The sequence below is a fragment of the Eurytemora carolleeae genome, unplaced genomic scaffold (assembly GCF_000591075.1).
Source record: "Eurytemora carolleeae unplaced genomic scaffold, Eaff_2.0 scaffold194, whole genome shotgun sequence".
Classification (NCBI taxonomy): domain Eukaryota; kingdom Metazoa; phylum Arthropoda; class Copepoda; order Calanoida; family Temoridae; genus Eurytemora; species Eurytemora carolleeae.
Window position 1 is genome coordinate 184,406 of NW_019396489.1, and position 23,479 is coordinate 207,884.

At 33.4% G+C, this 23,479-nt stretch overlaps 2 protein-coding genes across 3 annotated transcripts; one reads left to right on the forward strand and one right to left on the reverse strand.

Annotated features, from left to right (window-relative positions):
* Positions 1 to 2,094: 2,094 nt before the first annotated feature.
* On the forward strand, positions 2,095 to 10,808 carry LOC111704231 (adenylate kinase isoenzyme 1). 2 transcript variants are annotated; one of them, XM_023476386.1, is made up of 7 exons: positions 2,095 to 2,147; positions 3,566 to 3,620; positions 4,627 to 4,738; positions 7,278 to 7,393; positions 7,773 to 7,879; positions 8,631 to 8,787; positions 9,321 to 9,421. In XM_023476386.1, exons 2-7 carry the CDS (start codon positions 3,585 to 3,587, stop codon positions 9,369 to 9,371), a joined length of 579 nt encoding a protein of 192 aa, XP_023332154.1. In that variant the 5' UTR covers positions 2,095 to 2,147; positions 3,566 to 3,584; the 3' UTR covers positions 9,372 to 9,421. The 2 variants fall into 2 exon arrangements, with proteins under 2 accessions (XP_023332154.1, XP_023332153.1); XM_023476385.1 differs by lacking the exon at positions 9,321 to 9,421 and adding an exon at positions 9,924 to 10,808 and having other exon boundaries at positions 2,096 to 2,147.
* On the reverse strand, positions 10,794 to 16,693 carry LOC111704232 (uncharacterized). Its single transcript, XM_023476387.1, has 7 exons — positions 16,601 to 16,693; positions 15,239 to 15,281; positions 14,517 to 14,549; positions 14,252 to 14,330; positions 12,475 to 12,502; positions 11,848 to 11,922; positions 10,794 to 11,369 (listed from the first exon to the last, which is right to left on the reverse strand). The coding sequence occupies exons 1-7, from the start codon at positions 16,638 to 16,640 to the stop codon at positions 11,239 to 11,241; spliced, it is 429 nt and encodes a 142-aa protein (XP_023332155.1). The 5' UTR covers positions 16,641 to 16,693; the 3' UTR covers positions 10,794 to 11,238.
* Between the last annotated feature and the right edge of the window lie 6,786 nt (positions 16,694 to 23,479).

Here is a 23,479-nt window from a genome sequence, read left to right on the forward strand (position 1 = left end):
CTGAATCCCTCCAGTGGAATTATAAACCCCAAGGAAGGATAACTGAATCCCTCCAGTGGAATTATAAGCCCCCGGGAAGGACATCTGAATCCCTCCAGTGGAATGTAAATCGCCCTGCGTAAAGTTTTGAATTGTAAAAAGCGTTTTTTCAAACCCCTCCAGTGAAAAAGAATTCCCTCCGGTGGTCTCCAGTGGAATCAAAATCTTACTACGAACTTCCGTGACTCTTAATATGTTTAAGTTATAATAGATGCCATGACGTCTTTAAAATCTTAAATTAACGCTGCATTTTTCTACAGCGATAACCAGAGAACTCTGGAATAGGAAGACGCCTTTTAAACTTAACTTATAACTTTGAATAGTCCAATATTCATGGGATACGACAATTGTGCAGTGTAAACAGACTCTTAATTTTATTTGTGATTTAATAATTGTCTTGAAAAACTACTTTCTTTTTAAAAACATCAAATACACTTAAATATTGCTATAAAGTCGTCTTCCTATTACAGAGTTTTCTGGTTATCACTGTATCATAAGCATTTAAAATTAAAGACATTTTGCCTATAAACCCTGTTGTTGGTAATTAGGCTAGATCGGGGCCAAAAAAATGTTAAAATCCGGGAAATTTTGTTTTTCAAAGAACCTGTCAAATCATTCGTTGGGATGTTTAGAAAGATGAAAATTTCCCTGTATGATAATTTAAGGACTGCAGTATGGTTTTGGTGAATTAATTCACCAAAACCATACTGCAGTCCTTCAATTATCATACAGGGAAATTTTCATCTTTCTAAACATCCCAACGAATGATTTGACAGGTTCTTTTTAATTTTTTGTCCAGATAGATAATCACAATTATGATTTGGATGAAAAACTGAAGATATTAATTCAAATTAATTTTTGAGGGGAAAATGGCCCAATTTGTAACTAAAATCAAGAAAGCCTATTTTTTTAAAAAAACGAGGAAAATGTGTGAAAAATGTTTTTTATTTTTTTATTGTTTACATTTTGATAGTACATTTCTAGCATTAATCACTATTCTAACCTTCATGCAAAATCTCGAGAAAACAGCTCCAAAAAATTGAAGGCGTGAAACCCCCTTGAAAATGTGTGTCATTTGAGGGTTTATGTGCCCATTCCCCTTTTGTTAATTTTTTAATTATACCCCCCTCCCCCCCCCCCTTCCCACATAAAGATTGACATAAAAATTTCCAAAATAATTTATTATATTACTTCTTTGGTTTAGTTATGCCGAAACAATTTATAATTTAATTTCATTTAATTTTAGGCCAAGTGTTTTACAAGCATCAAAACTAATAAAGCTTTTCGCTATGGTATATTTAGACGAGGCTTTCAAGGCAACTTAATTGTTGCTCTTTCTTTTCGTCTATATTATAATTCATTATAAAACAATAAAATAAGATTTTGGTCTCCTCATAATCATAAAATCATAATTTAGAGTTTGCAACAACTATTAACTATTTTTTTTAGGAAATTCAGCATGAAATCTTTCATTAGACTTAGTTGTAGACTTGTTGTCAAAGTTTGAAAACAAACAATAAATTTTATTTTAAGGAGTTGAGTCTTTGCAACAAACTAAAATTTTCAAATCAACATAATAATTTTGCAACCTGTTGCTGAAAACCTATAATATATACAACCCTAGACTAGACTAGATAGTTTAAAAAAATCAAAGTTCTACGCAATTGGGTCGCTAAGATATAGCAATTAAAAAATCAGAGTTTGTGGCAAAGACTCCACTTCTTTAAAAAGCCCTCTAGCTATATCGTTGTGAATAGATTGAAATAAAGATTTTGTTCATAAATAGATATATTCCCCTCATGCATGCTGGTCAAATTCCTCCTCCCCAACCTCAATTCTGCAGTGTGATTGTTGTTCTGGCTAACTTCTATAAAATTAGTTATGCACTTTTTTTACAGCTTTGTATTCTTTTATGTATTTGTGGCAAATAAATAAATTGTTATATTTGCAAATAATTTAGCATTAGGGAAATCCTCCGATAGGTTTAAAGGGAAAGGAAGAGGCTTAAAAGGAAAGTAGACTAATCCTTTGACCGAGGTAAGCTAATTTATATAATGTATCGTCTACTTTGCATTGTCACAGTCAAGCAACGTACCCTGTTATATCAGGTAGGTTGAGGACCGGGGTTCTAAATATTCATCACTTTAGAAATTCTGAGGCCAAATTCTGAGGCCAAATCTGAAGATGTTCCATTTGAAATTGTATTAAATGTGTTATTAACCCTATTCCCGCTGGGGGGGGGGGGGGTCAATTTGACCCCCCCCTGTAGTTTTTTTTACATAACTCAAAAAGTATTGGTCTGAGGCTGTTGAAATTTTCTGACTTTTCTTACATACCCAAAGCCCTCCCTTTAGGCCTAAAACCGGGCTTTAATACTAACTTCCTGAGTCCTCAGGCACACTGCCTGAATGACTGCTTTTGCCTGTAGCAAACTAAATCTTTGTTTTGACCCACTTTCACTTGTCAGATTTTGATAAAATTTAGCTTTTTGGAAAGCCTATGACATAAGGAAACGGATTGCACAAGTTTTGCGAAAAAAAAATTGCAAATTTTTTGCAAACAACCTGTCAAAGGAAATTTGCACATTTTTAGTTTTTCTTTATTAAAAATTAGGTTATTTAAAATTTTGCAAAAATTTTTGCATATTTGAAATGGCATGGTCAAGGGCTTTTCAAAAATGTATAATTTGTCATTTTTTGGACACATTTTTTTTTGCAAACATTTTTACTATAAAACTGGATTTTGCGATAAAAAATTCAATTTTCACAAATTTGCAAATTTTTTTGCAGATTCTAAAAGTAGAGCACAAGAGCTTTCTAATGATGTATCATTTGTCATATTTGGACATAAAACATGGGATTTAGAGGGGGGGGGGGTCAAATTGACCCCCCCCAGCGTATCCTGGTTTTCAAGTACCCCAGCGGGGATAGGGTTAAGCCGGCGCTTTTTATTGTATTGCTTAGGTTGATATTGTATTGTTAAGGTGAATTGTATTATTTAGGTTGGTATTGTATTGTTTATGTTGATATCATACTGTTTAGGTAGATATTGTATTGACAGTTAAGGTAGATATTGTATTGTTTAGGTTGATATTGTTTTGTTTTGTATTTTCTAGATTGATAATATTGTATTGTTTATGACGATGTTGTATTATTAAGGTAGATATTGTATTGTTTAGGTTGATATTTCATTGTTTAGGTTGATATTGTATTGTTTAGGTAGATATTGTATTGTTTAGGTAGATATTGTCTTGTTTATGTAGATATTTTAGTGTTTAGGTAGATATTGTATTGTTTATGTAGATATTGTAAATTGCTTATGATGATTTTGTATTGTTTAGGTTGATATATTGTATTGTTTAGGTTGATATTGTATTGTTTAGGTAGATATTGTATTGTTTAGGTAGATATTGTATTGTTTAGGTAGATATTGTATTGTTTAGGTAAATATTGTATTGTTTAGGTAGATATTGTATTGTTTATGTAGATACTGTATTGTTTAGGTAGATATTGTATTCTATTTGTAGATAATAACCTGGTTTAAAGATGGAGATTGAGAGGAAACAAGTTGATCTAACCAAGGTAGGTTTTCAGAAAATATCGTGCAGTTTAATTAATAAATAGAGCTACTGGTCGTCTTCTTATTTTATAAATCTACTCAAGGATGTAATGCAAGGAAGGTTATTTCAGATGTGTAGGTATTTTTTGTACTGCAGTGTACTGTCTTTGGGCGGAAAAGTAAACACAAGACGGATGTCACAGCCTGACATGGAATCCATTTTCACAAAAAAAGTCTATGAAATATTCTTGTCATTTGAAACTATTATGTGAATTTTCAAAATTATCAAAATTTAATGCTTTTATCTTCCTCGTATACTGGACGAATATCTATTTTTGTTTACAAATTCCGCCCAGAGAGAACAGGTTTCAATATGTACGCAGAGTATACGCGACCGCAATTAACTTTCCTTGCATTATAACCTTGGTTTTACTGGTCTGGGAGTTTGTCTTTAGAATAAAGTTTAAAAAAGAATAAACGACAAGTTTGTGATATTCAAAATTTTAAACACCTTAAAGTTTTTGACAACTGTCTTTTCTAAGAGCTAAAGAATTCACCATAAGTGTAAAAATTTCCAATTTCTATGAGCTACACATGAAGAAAAATGTCATTAATTTTTTTATTTTTACTTTTCGTGATGAGACTATTTAAAGGGAGTGTCTGGCTAGACATGGTTGTTGAGCTGAAAATGCAGTATTGTAGAGAAACATTTTACTAGAAATCATTTGAGACCTATAAGACGTTTGTAAGGCATAATTGTCCAACCCCCCAGGCAGGCGTGCAGCGCCACAACCAGCCAGATAGTGGTGCTGGCCAGCCAGCCGGGGAGGCATGCAGCGCCACAACCAGTCAGGTAGTAGTGCTGGGCCAGCCAGCCGAGCAGGTGTACGGGCCCGGCATGTTGTGGCAGATCAAATCTTCCTGCCGGGTTTGACAATCCAGGAAATTCTACATAATTATACACCGTAAAAGCAATACTGCACTCTCAGCTCAACTTGCATGTCTAACCGGACACACCCTTTAATTAAGGTGAAAGAGTCCGGACTGCCAGTAGTATGGGTTATTGGAGGACCAGGCTGTGGTAAAGGAACCCAGTGTGATCATCTCCGAGCTAAATACGGATACGTTCATCTTGCAGCAGGTAAAGCACATCCCTAGTTTAACATTTCTGGTCGGAGATAAGAGAGTTCAGAAAACTATAAAAGGTTAGAAAACGCGATATTTTCTACAGAGGGTTCCATTATGTACAACTAGAGTACACTACCAATAAACAGACGTCTGTATTCAGGGATATTTAAGGATATCCTTTGGATACAAAATACAAAACCTTCAAAAATAAACTAAATTCATAAATATCATGTTTTATCTTTAAAAATTGTAAAAAACTTTACCCTTGAATGTGTATTAATGCAACAAGTGGCCGTTATATGGTAGTCAAACACCTTTTGTGGAAATGTCGTGCCGGGACAACTATAGGCCTGATTAGCCTATCCAATGAGAGCTTATGGGCAATCTGTGCATATCTAGTCTGTGTATCTGGTAGCCTCTGGTCAGATTAGGCACATTCTTCATGGCAAGCCTTCAGAACCAATAGAGATTGCAACTGTGGTACCATATTTATCTTTCTAAACATCTGTCTCATCCTCCAATACGAGATGAATCCTCAAATCAGTGCTAAACATCAGAAAACGGAGTATATACTGTATGTATGTATGTTTAGGAGAACTGCTAAGACATGAAGTTATGTCTGGATCTAAGATAGGTTTATAGCTGTAAAATGTATGTTCAGGAGAACTGCTAAGACATGAAGTTATGCCAGGCTCTAAACTAGGTTTATAGCTGTAAAATGTATGTTTAGGAGAACTGCTAAGACATGAAGTTATGCCAGGCTCTAAACTAGGTTTATAGCTGTAAAATGTATGTTCAGGAGAACTGCTAAGACATGAAGTTATGCCAGGCTCTAAACTAGGTTTATAGCTGTATAATGTATGTTTAGGACAACTGCTAAGACATGAAGTTATGCCAGGCTCTAAGTTAGGTTTATAGCTGTATAATGTATGTTTACGAGAACTGATAAAACATGAAGTTACGCCAGGCTCTAAGCTAGGTTTATAGCTGAATAATGTATGTTTAGGAGAACGGCAAAGACCTAAAGTTATGTCTGGATCTAAGAGAGGTCTATTTCTGTATAATGTGTGTTATGGAGAACTGCTAAGACATAAAGTTATGTCCGGATCTTAGAGAATTCTATGGCTGTAAAATGTATGTTTAGGAGAACTGCTAAGACATAAAGTTATGTCTGGATCTAAGAGAAGTTTATAGCTGTGTAATGTATGTTTAGGAGAACTCCTAAGACATGAACTTATGTCTGAATCTAAGAGATGTTTAGGAGAACTGCTAAGACATGAAGTTATGTCTGGATCTAAGAGAGGCTTATAGCTGTATAATTTATGTTTAGGAGAACTGCTAAGACATAAAGTTATGTCAGGATCTAAGAGATGTCTATGGCTGTATAATGTATGTTTAGGAGAACTGCTAAGACATGAAGTTATGTCCGGATCTAAGAGAAGTTTATAGCTGTGTAATGTATGTTTAGGAGAACTCCTAAGACATAAACTTATGTCTGGATCTAAGAGATGTTTAGGAGAACAGCTAAGACATGAAGTTATGTCTAGATCTAAGAGAGGTTTATAGCTGTATAATATATGTTTAGGAGAACTGCTAAGACATGGAGTTATGCCCGGATCTAAGAGAGGTTTATAGCTCTATTATGTATGTTTAGGAAAATTGCTAAGACATGAAGTTATGTCCGGATCTAAGAGAGGTTTATAGCTGTATAATGTATGTTTAGGAGAACTGCTACGACATGACGTTATGTCCAGATCTGAGAGAGGTTTATAGCTGTATAATGTATGTTTAGGAGAACTGCTAAGACATGAAGTTATGTCCGGATCTAAGAGAGGTTTATAGCAGTATAATGTATGTTTAGGAGAACTGCAAAGAATTGAAGTTATGTCTGGATCTAAGAGAGGTTTATAGCTGTATAATTTATTTTTATAAGAACTGCTAAGACATAAAGTTATGTCAGGATCTAAGAGAGGTTTATAGCTGTATGTATGTATGTTTATGAGAACTGTTAAGGCATAAAGTTATGCCAGGATCTAAACCGGGTTTACAGCTGTATAATGTATGTTTAGGAGAACTGCTAAGACATAAGGTTATGTCAGGATCTAAGAGAGGTCTATGGCTGTATAATGTATGTTTAGGAGAACTGCTAAGACATGAAGTTATGTCCGGATCTAAGAGAGGTTTATAGCTGTATAATGTATGTTTAGGACAACTGCTAAGACATTAAGTTATGTCCGGATCAAAGAGAGGTTTATAGCTGTATAATGTATGTTTATGAGAACTGCTAAGACATGAAGTTATGTCCGGATCTAAGAGAGGTTTATAGCTGTATAATGTATGTTTATGAGAACTGTTAAGGCATAAAGTTATGCCAGGATCTAAACCGGGTTTATAGCTGTATAATGTATGTTTATGAGAACTGCTAAGACATGAAGTTATGTCCGGATCTAAGAGAGGTTTATAGCTGTATAATGTATGTTTAGGAGAACTGCTAAGACATGAAGTTATGTCTGGCTCTAAGAGAGGTTTATAGCTGAATAATGTATGTTTAGGAGAACTGCTAAGACATGAAGTTATGTCTGGATCTAAGAGAGGTTTACAACTCTATAAACTGATGGAAATGGGAGAGCTTGTTCCTGTAGAGGTTGTCCTGGATCTTCTCTCCGAAGTAGGAAATTTAATTTTGTTTTCAAAGTTTGATAAAAAACCGGAAATAATAAAAGGTTGACATCATTGTATTGATGTAAAAGTCTACAACTGAACTGTAAAGAAGAATTGAATATTTTCTAAGAACTCTGATTGTCTAATCCCTATGTCTTGGCAACCTAGCTGATGACCATGACGTAGATTTTAGACATTTTAAACTATAAATTCTGTTAGATAAAAGCTTGAAATATCATAAGAATGCAAATGTATAGGGGTTAAAAATATGATGTTGAGGCAAAGACTCAATTCCTTATTATTGATTACATAAAGGTTTTGGATTGCGCATTGCCATCTTTGTGGAGGGTCACTTGAAATTAATCCTACGGTTCTTTTAAATTCAGGCAATGGCGTCCAAAGTGACCGGAAGTAGTGGATTCCTTATTGACGGATATCCCTTGGATCTGGAGGAAGCAGAGAAATTTGAGAAGCAAGTTGTTCCCGTCACAAGGTATTTTTTAAAATCCAATTTTGAAAAAAAAAATATTTTTCACCAAAAAAAGGTTTTGAAAAAAATCGAAATTTTTTAGCCAGATACTCAAGGATGTCCTAAAAATATTTCAGCCCATTCGGTTCAGCCGTTTAGCCACCTATAACTAACCTATTTAAAACAAAAATATATGGGCGAAGAGAATTATTATATTTAGTAGTAATCTCTGTTCGGGTGTTTGTATTGGGAAATTTTTATTGGGAAACTCGTTAAAACTAGAGAAATGTTCTCAGCTTTTAGTTTTAATTTTTAACTTTTATTCCAGGCAAAGCTTGGTTCTAAAGTTAGTTTATAATAAAGCTCTTAACTCATATACATTTTTAAGTTAGCAATAGTTGGCGAAGCGGCTGGACCGAATTTACTGAATTTTTTGAGAAAACCAATGGGTACCTTGATTAACAACTATGTACTTCTAGAATAATCCACATGTACTTGAGTACTCTATAATTAACTGATTAACAACTATGTTCTAGAATAATCCACATGGACCTGAGTACACTATAATTAACTGATTAACAACTATGTACTTCTAGAATAATCTACATGTACTTGAGTACACTATAATTAACTGATTAACAACTATGTTCTAGAATAATCCACCTGTACTTGAGTACGTACTATAATTAACTGGCTAACAACTATGTACTTCTAGAATAATCCACATGTACTTGAGTACACTATAATCAACTGATTAGCAACTATGTACTTCTAGAATAATCCACCTGGACCTTAGTACAGATACTATGGTTGACCGGCTAACCCGCCGGGGTAATTTCGACGATAAACCAGAAACCGTTCTAAAGAGGGTTAAACTATACGAGGAGAAAACTGTTCCAGTTTTAGAGAAATACTGCAATAAAACAGTCAAGGTAGCACAGTCGGTGGACCTGTTATTACCCTTTTTTTAAATTCTTTAAAACTTTAAATCAGTTAAATATCTCAATCAAACTTTTGAGTTAAAAAAGAAATATAAACATTTATTTGATAAATATCTTGAAAAGTGTTTAATTCTTTTAATTCTTAAATTGTTTAACTTACCACAGCAGTCCTTTGATTTGTTTGATTGGTTGGTGATTACCAGGTAACAGGTAAAAAATCAAAAAAAATCGCTTGATTGGCAGCAAAGGTGATAAAAAATCGCGCCATCAAACTTTTTCTTCCAAATATAAATAATTGATTGTTTGTTTGATTTAATATCCAGGTTGATTCTGACCTAAGTGTTGTAGAATAATACCCGGATATAATTGATTAACTTATTGAATATCTAGGTTGATGTTGACTTTAGTGCTGTAGATATATACCCGGATATAATTAATTAATTGATTCAATATCCTGGTTGATGCTGACTGAAGTGCTGTAGATATCTACCCTGATATAATTGATTAATTGATTAAATATCCAGGTTGATGCTGACCGTAGTGCTGTAGATATATACCCCGATATAATTGATTAATTGATTAAATATCCAGGTTGATGCTGACCGTAGTGCTGTAAATATATACCCCGATATGATTGATTAATTGATTAAATATCCAGGTTGATGCTGACCGTAGTGCTGTAGATATATACCCCGATATAATTGATTAATTGATTAAATATCCAGGTTGATGCTGACCGTAGTGCTGTAAATATATACCCCGATATGATTGATTAATTGATTAAATATCCAGGTTGAAGCTGACCGTAGTGCTGTAGATATCTACCCCGATATAATTGATTAATTGATTAAATATCCAGGTTGATGCTGACCGTAGTGCTGTAAATATATACCCCGATATAATTGATTAATTGATTAAATATCCAAGTTGATGCTGACCGTAGTGCTGTAGATATCTACCCCGATATAATTGGTTAATTGATTGAATATCCAGGTTGATGCTGACCGTAGTGCTGTAGATATATACCCCGATATGATTGATTAATTGATTAAATATCCAGGTTGATGCTGACAGTAGTGCTGTAGATATCTACCCCGATATAATTGGTTAATTGATTAAATATCCAGGTTGATGCTGACCGTAGTGCTGTAGATATATACCCGGATATGTTGAAAGCTCTTTCAGGAGAACTAGAAACAGGAGGCAGACCTGTCGTATAGATGATTACTTCAAGAGATCAATCAATTGATTAGTTGATCTGTCGATCAGTATATCAACAGATCATCATATCAGTTGATCAGTAGATCAACAGATCAGTAGATCAACAGATCAGTAGATCAACAGATCAGTAGATCAACAGATCAGTAGATCAACAGATCAGTAGATCAACAGATTAGTAAATCAACAGATCAGTAGATCAACAAATCAACATATCAGTGAATAAGAAGATGACCAGATCAGTTGATCAATAGATCATTAGATCAATGGATAAATAGATTAATGGGTTAATAGACTAATGGACAAATAGATCATTTGATCAGTACAGATCAACAGATAAATAGTTTAACAGATCAGTAGATTAGCAGATCAATCGATCAGTTGATCTGCAGATCAGTTGATCTGCAGATCAGTTGATCTGCAGATCAGTTGATCTGAAGATCAGTTGATCTGAAGATCAGTTGATCAGTAGATCAGTTGATCAGTAGATCAGTGTATCAGTGGAACAGTTGATCAGTATGTAGACCGGTTTTTCAGTGGATCAGTTGATCAGTAGATCGGTTGATCAGTAGTTCAGTTGATCAGTAGATCAGTTGATCAGTAGACCAGTTGATCAGTAGATCACTAGTTTAATAGATCTCTTGATCAGTTTGATCGGCAGATGAAGTATGTATTTAAAAAAATGAACCCAATAGAATAACTTTAGAAAAAAATCAATTCATGGTTTTGATAATCAGTAGCTGTTGTTTTATGTTCTTTTTTATATTTTTAAATAAAAATGATAATTTATCCTTTATTAATGTACGTCTCATATATATTTTTACAGAATTCTAAAAAGCAAGCATCGTAGGCAAGGTATAGATTAGGATATTTTTAGTGTTTAATTAAGATCACAGCTCTAATTACAAAATAGATAGATGTACAGGGTTACTCACAAAGTATGAGATTGTAAAGTTGAAGACTAGAAACTCTTAAAATATAATTAGGTTAAGTCAAATTTTCTAACTTAAATTTTAATGGCTTACTTTCTAATTTAGCAATAAGAAAGAAACCAGTTTACTGGGACAGAGAATCATAAAATTAAGAAAATTGACAGTTTTATTCAATCGTCTCATGAAGTCTTATCCTTTGTGGGTAACCCTGTATTAGATATCTTGCCAAGCCTATACATATAAAATATTTCTAAATATAAATAAATCGAATAAAAAGTTACAGCTTCTATAATTATTTCATGCAGACAAAGCCGATATATGAGAATATAAGCATGATAATAAGGTTGGATGGGATCAGTGAGGTTGACCCATTGCATAGGTTTGTGTTGCATTGACATCGTATAGCAATATCATCGGTGTCGCCTGAAAGAATATAAATTTTTAGCAAGCATTCTTGGGATGTTACAGTGATAACCAGAAAACTCTGGAATAGGAAGTCGACTTTTAGTCTCAAGTTATAAGTTTTAATAGTCCAATGAACATGTGACACCGTAGTTGTGCAGTGTAAACAGACCCAATTCACTTAGTGAGTAATTCAATTACTTACTAGTAAAGCTATTTGCTTTGTAACAACATCAAAAGCACTTCAATGTTGCTTTAATTTCATCTTCCTATTCTACAACTTTCTGGTTATTGACACAGTTTTAAATCAATTTCTCTAGAGAGAAACTTCAGATGACGTTTCCATGGGTCGCAAACAAGAGCTGAAGTGATTAGCTTTTAGCCTATACCCCTTTCATTTTTCCTTTACAGTCCCTTTAAGTTTATTGAAAAGAAGAGATTAAGCATTGATCTCGACATCCACAATTCTAAAGTTTTCAGTTGAAGGCATAAAAAGTACCTCCTGCTCCGCCACTGCTGATGGGAGGATCAAACTCTCTATTTTCTGAAGGTACTCTCTCAGGAAGTGTAGTCACTGAAAATATATATATTTTTTCAAAGTCCAAAGAAAGGAAAAAATTTAAAAGAAGATGACAAAATACAAAGAAAGGAAAAGATTAAAAGTGGAGGACAAAGTAAAAAAAAAGTTTGAAAGAGGAGACCTAAGTACATAAAAAGGAAAAGTTAAAAAAGGAGGACTAAGTCCAAAAAAGGAAAAAGTTTAAAAGAGGCGGACATAGTTCATAATGGAAAAGTTTTAAAAAAGATGAAAAAAGTCCAAAAAAAGTTTATAGGAGTAGGACAAAGTCCAAGAAAAGGGAAAAGTCTAAAATAGTCAGAAACAAAATTTAAAAAGCTGAGGAAAAGTTAATAAGCTGAGGAAAAGTTAAAAAGCTAAGGAAAAGTTAATAAGCTGAGGAAAAGTTAATAAGCTGAGGAAAAAGCTGAGGAAAAGTTAAAAAGCTGAGGAAAAGTTAAAAAGGAGGAAAAGTTAAAAAGCTGAGGAAAAGTTAAAAAGCTGAGGAAAACTTAAAAAGCTGAGAAAAAGTTAAAAATAGGAAATTTATAAAACGTTTATCTTAATTACCTGACCATTTACACTTGTTCATACCATACTGAAAAAAAACTTTTTTATAAACACTGTTTTTCTCTAATTTTTAAAGCTTCGCACAAATCATGTCATCCCGTGATACAAAATCTTCGTAAGAAGATGACATTTAATACATTCAATATTAGGATGCTTTACCAATTAGACTAAATGAAGTGTCTTTTAGCTTAACGTCCCTTGGGACAAAAATGTAAACAAACAAACCGCTCTGAGAAGTTTTCATCTGAATAAAAACAAAAAAATTGTGTCCACCTACTTTTCTGGAACTTAAAGGGAGTGACCGGCTATGTAAGGTAGTTGAACTGAGTATGTAGTGTTGTGGAAAACTTCTTTCGAATTCATTTGAGTCATATTAAACTTTTTAAAGATCTGTAAATCCTGAGTTTGAGCGCAAATTCAAAACTCCTACTTTGGGGGTGGATACGTTTTCGGAACTAGTAAAAAAAAGCTTGGCCTGAGATTTACTATAAATACTTTTATTTTGATTTTACCCCAAAATTGCAGTACATGTTAGTTTTCTAGTGTACACTGTACGGTATATTTTTGGTCAGATGCATATGAACGAAAGGAGGAGGGGCCTTTGTGGCTCGGCCCCCCCCCCCCACCCGAGCTGAGCTGATTAGAGAGAAACAAATTCAAGCCCCCTGAACAAATTTCTGTATTGTAAACACACCTGTATAAGTTGTATTGTAACCAAAACAAAATAAGCTTTAGTTCAGTGTACACTGTAAGTTTTATGGAATCCATGTTTTTGAAATTTGTAACCTTTTTAAGGACAAGTTTTATAGTGTGAGTCGGCAAATAATTCACAATGGGTTTGGCAACCTTGATTTTGGTAGTTTTCACCAACACGGATACGTATCTAGAAACTTAAACATTTACAATTTTATATCAAGCATTTCTAGCTAAATCTACAAAAGGAATTGATTTTTTGCCACAAATTCTTATTTTCTAATCCAGCCCAATATCGTGGACTTTCGTAGATATTTCAAACAATGAATTATTATAAACAGGTTGTAAAGATATAAAAATTAAATATTTGAGTTTGTCTAAAGGCTAAATTCCTTTATATCAAGAATTTCTAACTAAATCTATGCTAAAGGAATTAATCACAAACTCTGGTTTTAATCCCAATATCTTTACAAACTTTATTATCTATACAGTGATTTAACCAGAAAACTCTGGAATATAAAGGCGACTTTAAGACTCAACTTATAACTTTAAATAGTCCAATGTCCATGAGGTACAGAAATTGTGCAGTGTTAAAAGACCTAGTTTCCTTTAAAAGTGATTTAATAACTTACTAATTAAGTTATTTGATTTGTAACAACATCAAATTCACTTTAGTATTACATTAATGTCGTCTTCATATTCTACAGTTTCTGGAAATAAAAACACGCAAATACTTAATTTCTTGAGAAAAAAGAACTGTTTGGTTTAGAAAAAATTTAAAAGACTCCAGAATTTCAAGAATTTAAAATAATTTCGATTTTTTTTTTCAGATGATGTTGCACGACAAAATTTCGGAAATTCAACAAGAAACTGAACATTTCAATCTTTAAATTTCTAACTCTTAAATCTTTGCAAGTTTTGGTTATCTTTGCCTTTATTTATCTTGTAGAACTTGTATTTGGAAATATCAAAGAGCAGTGACATCATTTTGCAAAAATATATGAAGTGTTTTGTTTTCAGAATCCAGGGTCTTTTTTAAATATGTTTTTCGTGCGCGTCGGTTTGACATTTTCTGGTTACCTACCCCTGACTCAGGTCTGTCTCGACATCCCTTCATTTTTTCTCCGGAGTTAGAAACCGTCTTGAAACAAACTGCTGAAGAACTGTAAAATGTTTTTTTTTATTAAGCCATAGAATTAGATAAAACATTCCAAATGATTTTTATCCATTTCTTGACATTTTAAAATAAAATAAAAAAAGTTATAAAGCGTAAATCTTCGGGCCGTAAGATATTTTTTCTAAATAAATGTTTTTATCAAGAAATGATAAAATGAATATTTTATTTGTACCTAGAAGCAGCACATTCTTCTATTTCAATATTCCTGAAAATACAAAAAAAAAAACATAAAAAATTATTTTCGATCGTTGAAAGAATTATTTAATGGGATTGCTGTTACAGATATTTATATCTTTAATTTTACAAAATTATCATTTTGTTAGTATTTTCCAATGCTTAAAAAAGAAGCAATATTTTCAAAAATTAGAAAAAAAATAAAACAAAATAGAATTTGTGCCGCATCGCATTCAATATTTTATTAAAAAATAAATTTAAAACTATCAACTTCAAACTATGTTATAGTTAAACCCTAAATGAGCAATACATCGAAAGAATTTTATCAATGTCGTCTTGACAATTATTCAACGGGTATTATACGTTTTACGTAAATTTCAGTATTTGCGAAAATGAGTAAATAGCCATGAATATGCGGAAACAGTTTTAAAGAGCTCCATATAATCATTTAATTAAAAAACTAAATATCTGCAACATTCCATTATCAGAAAGTGAAGAATACGACATTTGATGAATTCTTTCGATGTATGGTTTATTTAGGGTTTAACTGTAGTTGAAAGGAACTTCAACTTTTGTCACAAATTAAAATTTTCTAATCGCGATGTTTTCCTGAGATTTATTTGATCGAAACAATGTGATAGTTTGAAATATCAAAGGTTATCTATCGACATTTCTGGGTAGCAAAGAACCAGGGATATTTTTGTTTTCATAATACTTTACCCGCTCCCAGAGTTTGTCTTGAAACATTGTAGACCAAGTGAACCTAAAATATATAAAATTTGTTTCAAAACAAATCTTTATAATTTTCTCACCATTTTTGCTAAATATTTTGAATATTTCTTGAATATTTTGGAGTTTTCTGAAGATTAAATGGAATGTTTTTAAGGGACTGGTGACGTAATTTAAAGCTAACCTCAAGTTATTAAGGGGTGTTTAAGTCCGATACACAATGGTACAATCTAAAACGTTGCCTGATCAAGTATGAATCCATTAGATACTAGCTGAAGGCCCCGGCGTTGCCCGTGGAATAAAACAATTTCGAAAAAAAATTTAAAATAAATACTTTCGATTTTTTTAGCCTATATCACTCCATGAGTGTCCACAAAAAATTTCAGCCCATTCGGTCCTGCCGTTTAGCCGGCTATAGGCATCATATATATTAACGAATGTCTTGTTTTATTAAATTAGATAAATTCTACATGATTAATCAGATAAATGTGCAAAGGGTACCATTGTAAATCGGAAATGCTCCCTTTTTTAAATTGCAACGACAGTCCCTTTAATTTTAATAAGAAAATACTTTTAAAGGGAGTGACCGGCTATGTAAGGTAGTTGAACTGAGTATGCAGTGTTGTGGAAAACTTCTTTCGGATTCATTTGGGACATATTTTAAAACTTTTTAAAGATCTGTAAATCCTGAGTTTGAGCGCAAATTCGACGTTTAAAACTCCTACTTTGGGGGTGTATACGCTTTCAGAATTAGTTTTTTCTTGTTATTAAATAACGACAACGAAAAATAAAGTAAAAATTATACAGTAATCTGATTAGATGGTTAAGAACATATTTCTCAAAAGAAATTTGTCAATAAATCAATGCTAAAATCGATTATTTCGTTTTCATTATTACATTGAATTTCTTATCTTCTTTGAATTTATTCGCAGATTTCTTCAAATTCTTCAAATGTCGTCTTTTCAATAATAATTCTAGAAAATCTGCGAAAATCTTTGTGAATAACTAGTAACCAGAATAATAAGAAAATAGAAACTAATAATTGAACAAGATAACTTATTTTTGATGATAAATTAATTTTTTTTTCTCAACATGTTCCTATACATGACGTCTGTAGTTTATTTAATTTTTTTACATTTTATATCGTCGCTATTTATTAATTTAAAAAAATAATTCTGAAAACGTATACACCCCCGAAGTAGGAGTTTTGAACGTCGAATTTGCGCTCAAACTCAGGATTTTCAGATCTTTAAAGGTTTAATATGTCTAAAAATTAATCCGAAAGAAGTTTTCCACAACACTGCGTACTCAGTTCAACTACCTTAAATAGCCGGTCACTCCCTTTAATCATACCAGAAATCATAAGGAGAGAGACGAAGATGAAAGACTTCATGGTGATTTCTTATTTTTATCTAAAATTAATTTTTAAGATTTGTAACCATTCAACTAGAAAGGACATATTTTAAAAGTATTGTGTAAAATTATAATTTTTAAATTATTCTGAGACGTAGTAGGCTTGAAACTAAACATAGATTTAAATTGATATGAAAGGAAATGAGTGTTGGAATGATTGTACAACGGCAATATGGAAAACTTGATAAGAACTTAGAAATCGATAGTTCCAAAGTTCCGGGATCCATAGTTCTAAGGTTCGTAGTTCCAAGGTTCCAGGGTTCCATAGTTCAAGTATTCAATAGTTCCAGTCAGGGTTCCTTGGTTCCAGTGTTATATAAAGTTCCATGGTTCTAGGGTTCCATAGTTCCGGGTTCTAGGGTTTCATAGTTCCAAGGTTCCTGGGATTAAATAAATCCAGGGTTCCATAATTTCAGGGTTCCCGAGTTTCATAGTTCCAGGGTTCCCGAGTTCCATAGTTCCAGGGTTCCCGAGTTCCATAGTTCCAGGGTTCCATAGTTCTAGGGTTCCATAGTTCCAGGGTTCCATAGTTACAGGGTTCCATAGCTCCTGGGTTCCATAGTTCCTGGGTTCCATAGTTGAAAGGTTTCATAATTCCAGGGTTCTATAGTTACGGGGTTCCATAGTTCCATGGTTTCCGGGTTCCAGGGTCCCAAAGTTCCAAGATCCATAGTTCTTAGGTTCAATAGTTCTGTAGTTTCAAGGTTCCATAGTTCCAGGGTTCCATAGTTCCAGGGTTCCAGGGTTCCATAGTTACAGGGTTCCAGGGTTCCATAGGTCCATGGTTACAGGGTTCCAGAGTTCCATAGTTCAAGGGTTCAAGGGTTCCATAGTTCCAGGGTTCCATAGTTTCATGGTTCCAGGGTTCCAGGAATCCATAGTTCCATAGTTCCAGGGTTCCAGGGTTCCGTAGTTCCAGGATTCTATAGTTTCAGGGTTCCATATTTCCAAGGGTTCTATGTTCTAGGGATTCATAGTTCCAGGGATTCAGAGTTCCATGGTTCAGGCAACAACAAAAAATGCCTAGCTTTGAAATCAATAAAATAGTATTTTTGACTATCATTCATTCTCTTGACTATAGTGTTTATATTAATTGGACACCCAGACTTGAATTGTAATCACGTGTAAACATACTGCTGTGCGCATAAACTGCTAAATGCCGCAAACAGTGAGAAAACTGTGAGATGATGATGCACAACAAAATATAAATTTGTCCTGCCATATGGGGGCCTTAACCCTGAAGTAAAGAATAAACTGTAATTCTAAAATTCCTTCTGATTTCAGGGGACGTTAGTTCTAAACCGCGATTTTGTCCATTTCTTCTCAAAAATAATTTAATAATGACAATTAATATCCTCGTCATGACTAAACGAAAGTTGCTTAAAGTTTTTTATTTATTTCCACGACTTTTTCTCTCGATGCAGTCTTCGTCGTATATATCAATACAATCAAGACGACTTTCGATATTAATTTCTACCAATCGTTTAAACAGCATGGATTCACATAAATATGAAAAAAGTGGCAATAAACAGATTCTCTTTGTTTATTTTTAAACTAGTTAGAACTAAAAGTCATGAATTAAATAGAAAATTAGTCTTCATTGTATTGATTTAAACGCCGACCACTGTGTATGACGGGATCTTAAAACCCCAGTCTTTCAACTTGTGTCCTAATAAAACTCATTGTAAGAAATAGGCCATAAACCTGGTTATGTTAAAACTTAAAATTTGTATCCTTGAATGAACAGGGAAAACTGGACGAACATAAGCCACAACAATTTCAACTTCCATTCCACATTTAAAATTCTTTTCTTACACCAACCATGAGCCACAACAATTTCCTCTTCCACGGCAAAAAACTTTGTCTCTTGGCTTTTTGTATAATGGACGATTTATGATTTGTGTTTTTAATAAATCTAAAAACCAATCACGATTCGCAAAATCGAGGAAAACCTTCAATTTATTAAAAGATTAAAAAGATTCCAGAAATGAGGGGGGGGGATTTTAAAAATTGTCATTCCATGCAGAGTCAACTTCCGGTAGCTTAAAGGGAATGTCAGCATAATTTCAAGTGACCCTCCATGCAAAGAAGGGAAAGCCTGATTTACAAGTGAATCCCGAGTAAAAATAGTTACAGCATTAAGTACACATTGTTTTTCAAATACGATGAAAATTGATTCGGAAAATTAAAAAAAAACACGGGAAGCAAAAAAAAAATTGTGACACTTTTCGTAAAATATTTGAGAAAAGCCAAAGAAATATTTGGAATAAGCCTCTTTTTAAGCTTCTGAATATGGCGAAATGTAAATATTATTGTAAAATCTATGTAAACTTCTGTAAAAGATTTTAAACAATTGAAAATTTAACTTACAGGAAGCTTTTAAAGTGATATAAAATACATTTGGGAAAATGAGAGAGATAGTTTTTTATCAGAGTCCGCGATTTAAAAACTTCAGCTCGAGCCATAAATCCTGAAACCCAACTTTAAGACTCGATCTTCGACCCAACTCTGATGACAGCTTTTGTCACGTGATTGACAGCTAGCTGCAACATCTTCGGCTCTACCAGGCCCGTAGCCAGGGGGGGGTGCAAGGGTGCAGGTGCACCCCCCTTTCTTCTGAAAGAGGGGTGCAATGACGATTTTGCCCCCCCCCCCCCAGTCCCATATAAAAGAAATTGTTTTCATAATTTTCTTAAATCTAGTTACAAATTATATAGCCCGAGTAAGAATTGATTTCCAAACAAAAATTATAATCTATTTGTGCGTTACTCATTAAAGTGTGACGGCGTTTTTGATACTCTCTCAACTCATCCCCTAAGTCATGTCTCTCCTGTGACCTATCGCAGGCTAACTAACAGTTGATCAGTACACTCTATTGATTAAATATAACACTCTCAACTAAAACGCTACTATATCTTCGGTCAGTGTACTGCAAATTACTTCAGAACACACCGAAAGCTTAGTTTAGGGTGATAACACAACATCAAAATTTGCTCATAGTCATTTAAGTTGGTGAAGTCTAATTAAAACAGTATGATTTATTAATCATATGCATGAGAGTCCCATGGAAATGAAATGGGAATCTCCTGTACACTTTCAGACTTTTAGCCCTTAACCGGTGTGCTATATGTTTTATGAGTCTGTTTTTTGAGGCATTTCCGTGGTGAGGCGTTTCCATAGCACCCCTTGACCCTTGAAAGGCTTTTTTTAAATGAATAAGAAATAAGATCATATCATTTTCATATTGCAAAGTCAAAGTAATAAATGATTACTTTCCTCTTTTAGTTAAGCAGTACTCCCTGAAAAGCTCAAATACACTTGTTAAAAAGGTTAGCCTTTATAGTGTGCATTGACAATGTAATAAAAACAACCACCACTGTAAAACCAAACCAAACATTGTTTAAAAAATCATTAAAAACCCGAACCCCCCAAAAAAATTTTCGCCCCCGGCGCGTCATATTGCACCCCCCCTGGACAAATCCTGGCTACGGGCCTGGGCTCTACTGAAGGAGTATAGGCCCAATAAAAATAAAACCGACCTAGGTTAGTTATAGTGGAGAATAAGGCTCAATGTTGAGTCTTGTTCTCATCAAAGCCAGAATGTGCCAATGCCGATCGTGAAAATCCGCCAAATAGAATATTGAACCGATTTTTCGAACTCAACTCTCTAGAAAATAAGATGCCGCTTGAATCCGAAAGCTCAAGCCGTAAACAAGGCCCAATGACAGCTTAGACCCGAGCCGTATTTTCCCGAATTTTTTGTTTCCCGGGTTCAGATTCAACAATAAAATACGGTTAAAGTTACTTAAAGGCTTGTAGTCAGCTGAAAATGCCGGTGTGAGCTCTGTGTACGTACGTCGTACACTGTATACACTGTACTGTTGTACAGTGTACACTTACAGTCTCAGCTCAATACAGGGTCCCTTAAAATAACGCATACTGTCCCTTTTAAACCAATTTATAGATCTATTCAAATTTAGGTTTTCAGGTAGGCCAGTCATCGGGTATTCAATTTAATGAAATTGCAATTTCGAAATCGATTAGTTTTACATATTTCAAGTATTTGAAAGGTACATTATTTGTAGAAAGGAACGAAGGTTTTGTCACAAGCTCAAATGTACTTTATCTTCGCATGTCAATACCGTGCATGGCCCTTTGATATTTCAAACTGTAGATTAATTAAAAAGTTTAAATTTGTGGCAAATACTCAATTCCTTTACCCCGTTTGATATTGTAATACTGTAGGCATATCAAATTATAAACCTAAGTTGTGAATTATCTATTTCAAGTTAATATTGTTCTATAACGTTTAAATTATCTCAATTCTTTGTCTAAACTGCAGTTTCCATGAATTTTCATATCTTTTTTTCTGTCAAGAACTATAGGATTATAATAAATTTTTAAGTACACCAAAGTATAAAATATCAACCCCTTTTTCTAAAAATATTTTTTTTATTTTTTATTATTTCATGCATACATTGAAAAACGATTTGTTATTACAATCTATATAATAAAACAAGACATTCATATATATGTTGCGTATAACCGGCCAAACGGCTGGACCGATTGGGCTGACATTTTTTGTGGACACTAAGGGGTGGCTGGGGGGTGTTATAGGCTAACAAAATTTTTTAATTGAGTAGGTTGTCTGAGACTCTTAAAATGTATAGTATGTATATAAACATACATATATGTAATAAAAACATCTCTTGAAGTTTATTGTGTTTCACAGCAAACTAGACACAAGGAGAAGATAAATTTTATGTGACATACTGTTAGGACTTTGTGACTTCATAGCTTCTCTGGTTTTGTCTTAACGCATGCAACTATGAGAAAAGCAGATTTGCCCGTGTCCGAATTTAATATATTTAAGCCGCGTCTCAAATCCCCCCAAAACCGGTTTCAATTGAATGCCGGCTTAAATCTTGAAAATTGAATACAATTTTTAGTGGAACCGATCATATTTGAGCCCCGGCTTGAATTTAAGCCGCGGCTCAAATTATTTAAATTCGGCCTCAGGTTATATGTTAGGTGTCCAAAACATTTGTGTTCTTCTAAATACCTCTTCAATAAATGGAGTAATGTTTAAAAACATAAAATATTTTTTACTTTCAATGCAAACCGTTTTCCATTAACTTCAGTTGCAAACATGAACCACAAAATAAAAAATAGGTATGTTTTGGCAAAAACATTTAAAAAGTTATTTATTCATTTGTTTAAATTTAAAAAAAATTATAAAATAATTTAAAGAATGTATGTTAACTTTTTGAATGCCAAACTAACCTGCCTGATAATGGGTTTCATATTTTTCTTGAAAACTTAGCCCTGAATTCGGTTAATTTATTTGATACAACATTTTTAGTTTTAAACTAACACAGACAGACTGAAAATACAGGCATGACACAGGCAGAAATGAAAAGATTTCATTTTGTCATGAAAAAGTAAATTTCCAAAATCATGATATTGGGGAGCGCGGATAGCCTTCAAGAAGAGGGGGGAGGGGAAGTATTGAAATCATGATTTTTCCCCAGCATCATGTTCAATATTATTTGTTCCTTCAATTTTGTTTTTAAACTTTATATTCACGCAAGTCAGGGGTTAATGTTGTAACTTCAAGAAACCTTCCAGTAAATGAGGACCATGATCGATGCACAACGGTATCATCTAAATACCCTTTAAACCTTTATTTACATAATAAAACAAGACATTCGTATATATGTTCCCTACAGTTGGCGAAACGGCTAGGCCGAATGGGCTGACATTTTTTGAGAAAACGCACGGGTATCTCGGAGGTAAAATAGTAAAATAGGCTAAAAAAATTCATTTACAATTTTTTTTCCACGGGCAACGCCTGGCACTTCAGCTAGTGTAACATATTTGTTATAGATATTAGAATTTCAAAAAGTCCTCATGCGACGTTTTCTTTGTGAACCTCCTTTCACACCGAGGAAAATCTGCAAACCTTTTTTTTTTTTGGCTTTTTTACCTTCCGTATCGGAACAATAATATTGGACTTTTCAAAAACATGTTGTAAAATTTAAAAAATATTTTTTGATTTCATAATTGATATATTCCTAAATAATATTATTAGCAGGAGAATATTTTTTTTTCTAAGTTATGATGATATGGGTTTTTTCTTGTTATTTTTTTAAAGAACCTTTCTAATGCAAAGCCAACGATAATGAAAACGTAAAAAGGAAAGATCGAAGAATAAAATCATTCCAGAGTTTTCTGGTGGCCCACTGTATTTGGTTAAACCATCCCAGCCTAAACAGGTGTGTTGCACTCAATCCTCAACTCAATCAGTTAATCAGTTTACGCTCATTGATCTATCAGCCATGTTATTTTCAGTGATTTGCGTACTCTGACTGAAGAAATAGTGAGTTATATATTTACAATAATCAATTGTATATCCTATACAGGGTGAGTAAAAAAAGGTGAATTGTGTTTTTGTAATATTTTGGAACATTGTTTTCCTTTTTCTACTCACATGGCACCACATAAAAAAGTCAAAATTTAAGTGTAGAAAATTTAAATGTGATAATAAGTAATTGCGATCTTATCCTAAAATTTCTTTAAGATTGGTTTGGCCAATGGAGAGATATTAAAAATTACTTTCTTTATTTGTTTGGAGAAATTTCAACACTGTAATTTTCAATCTGTTTATTGATAAAAAGAGTTAGCTAAAACAGTTACAATGGTTAACTAAATAGCGAATATTTATGAGTCCGATTTTTATGAAATTTTAGGTTTAGATAGATATTCAGGGGCGGATACAGGACTTAAGTGAGGGGAGGGCAAGATTTTTTAGGCACAAAA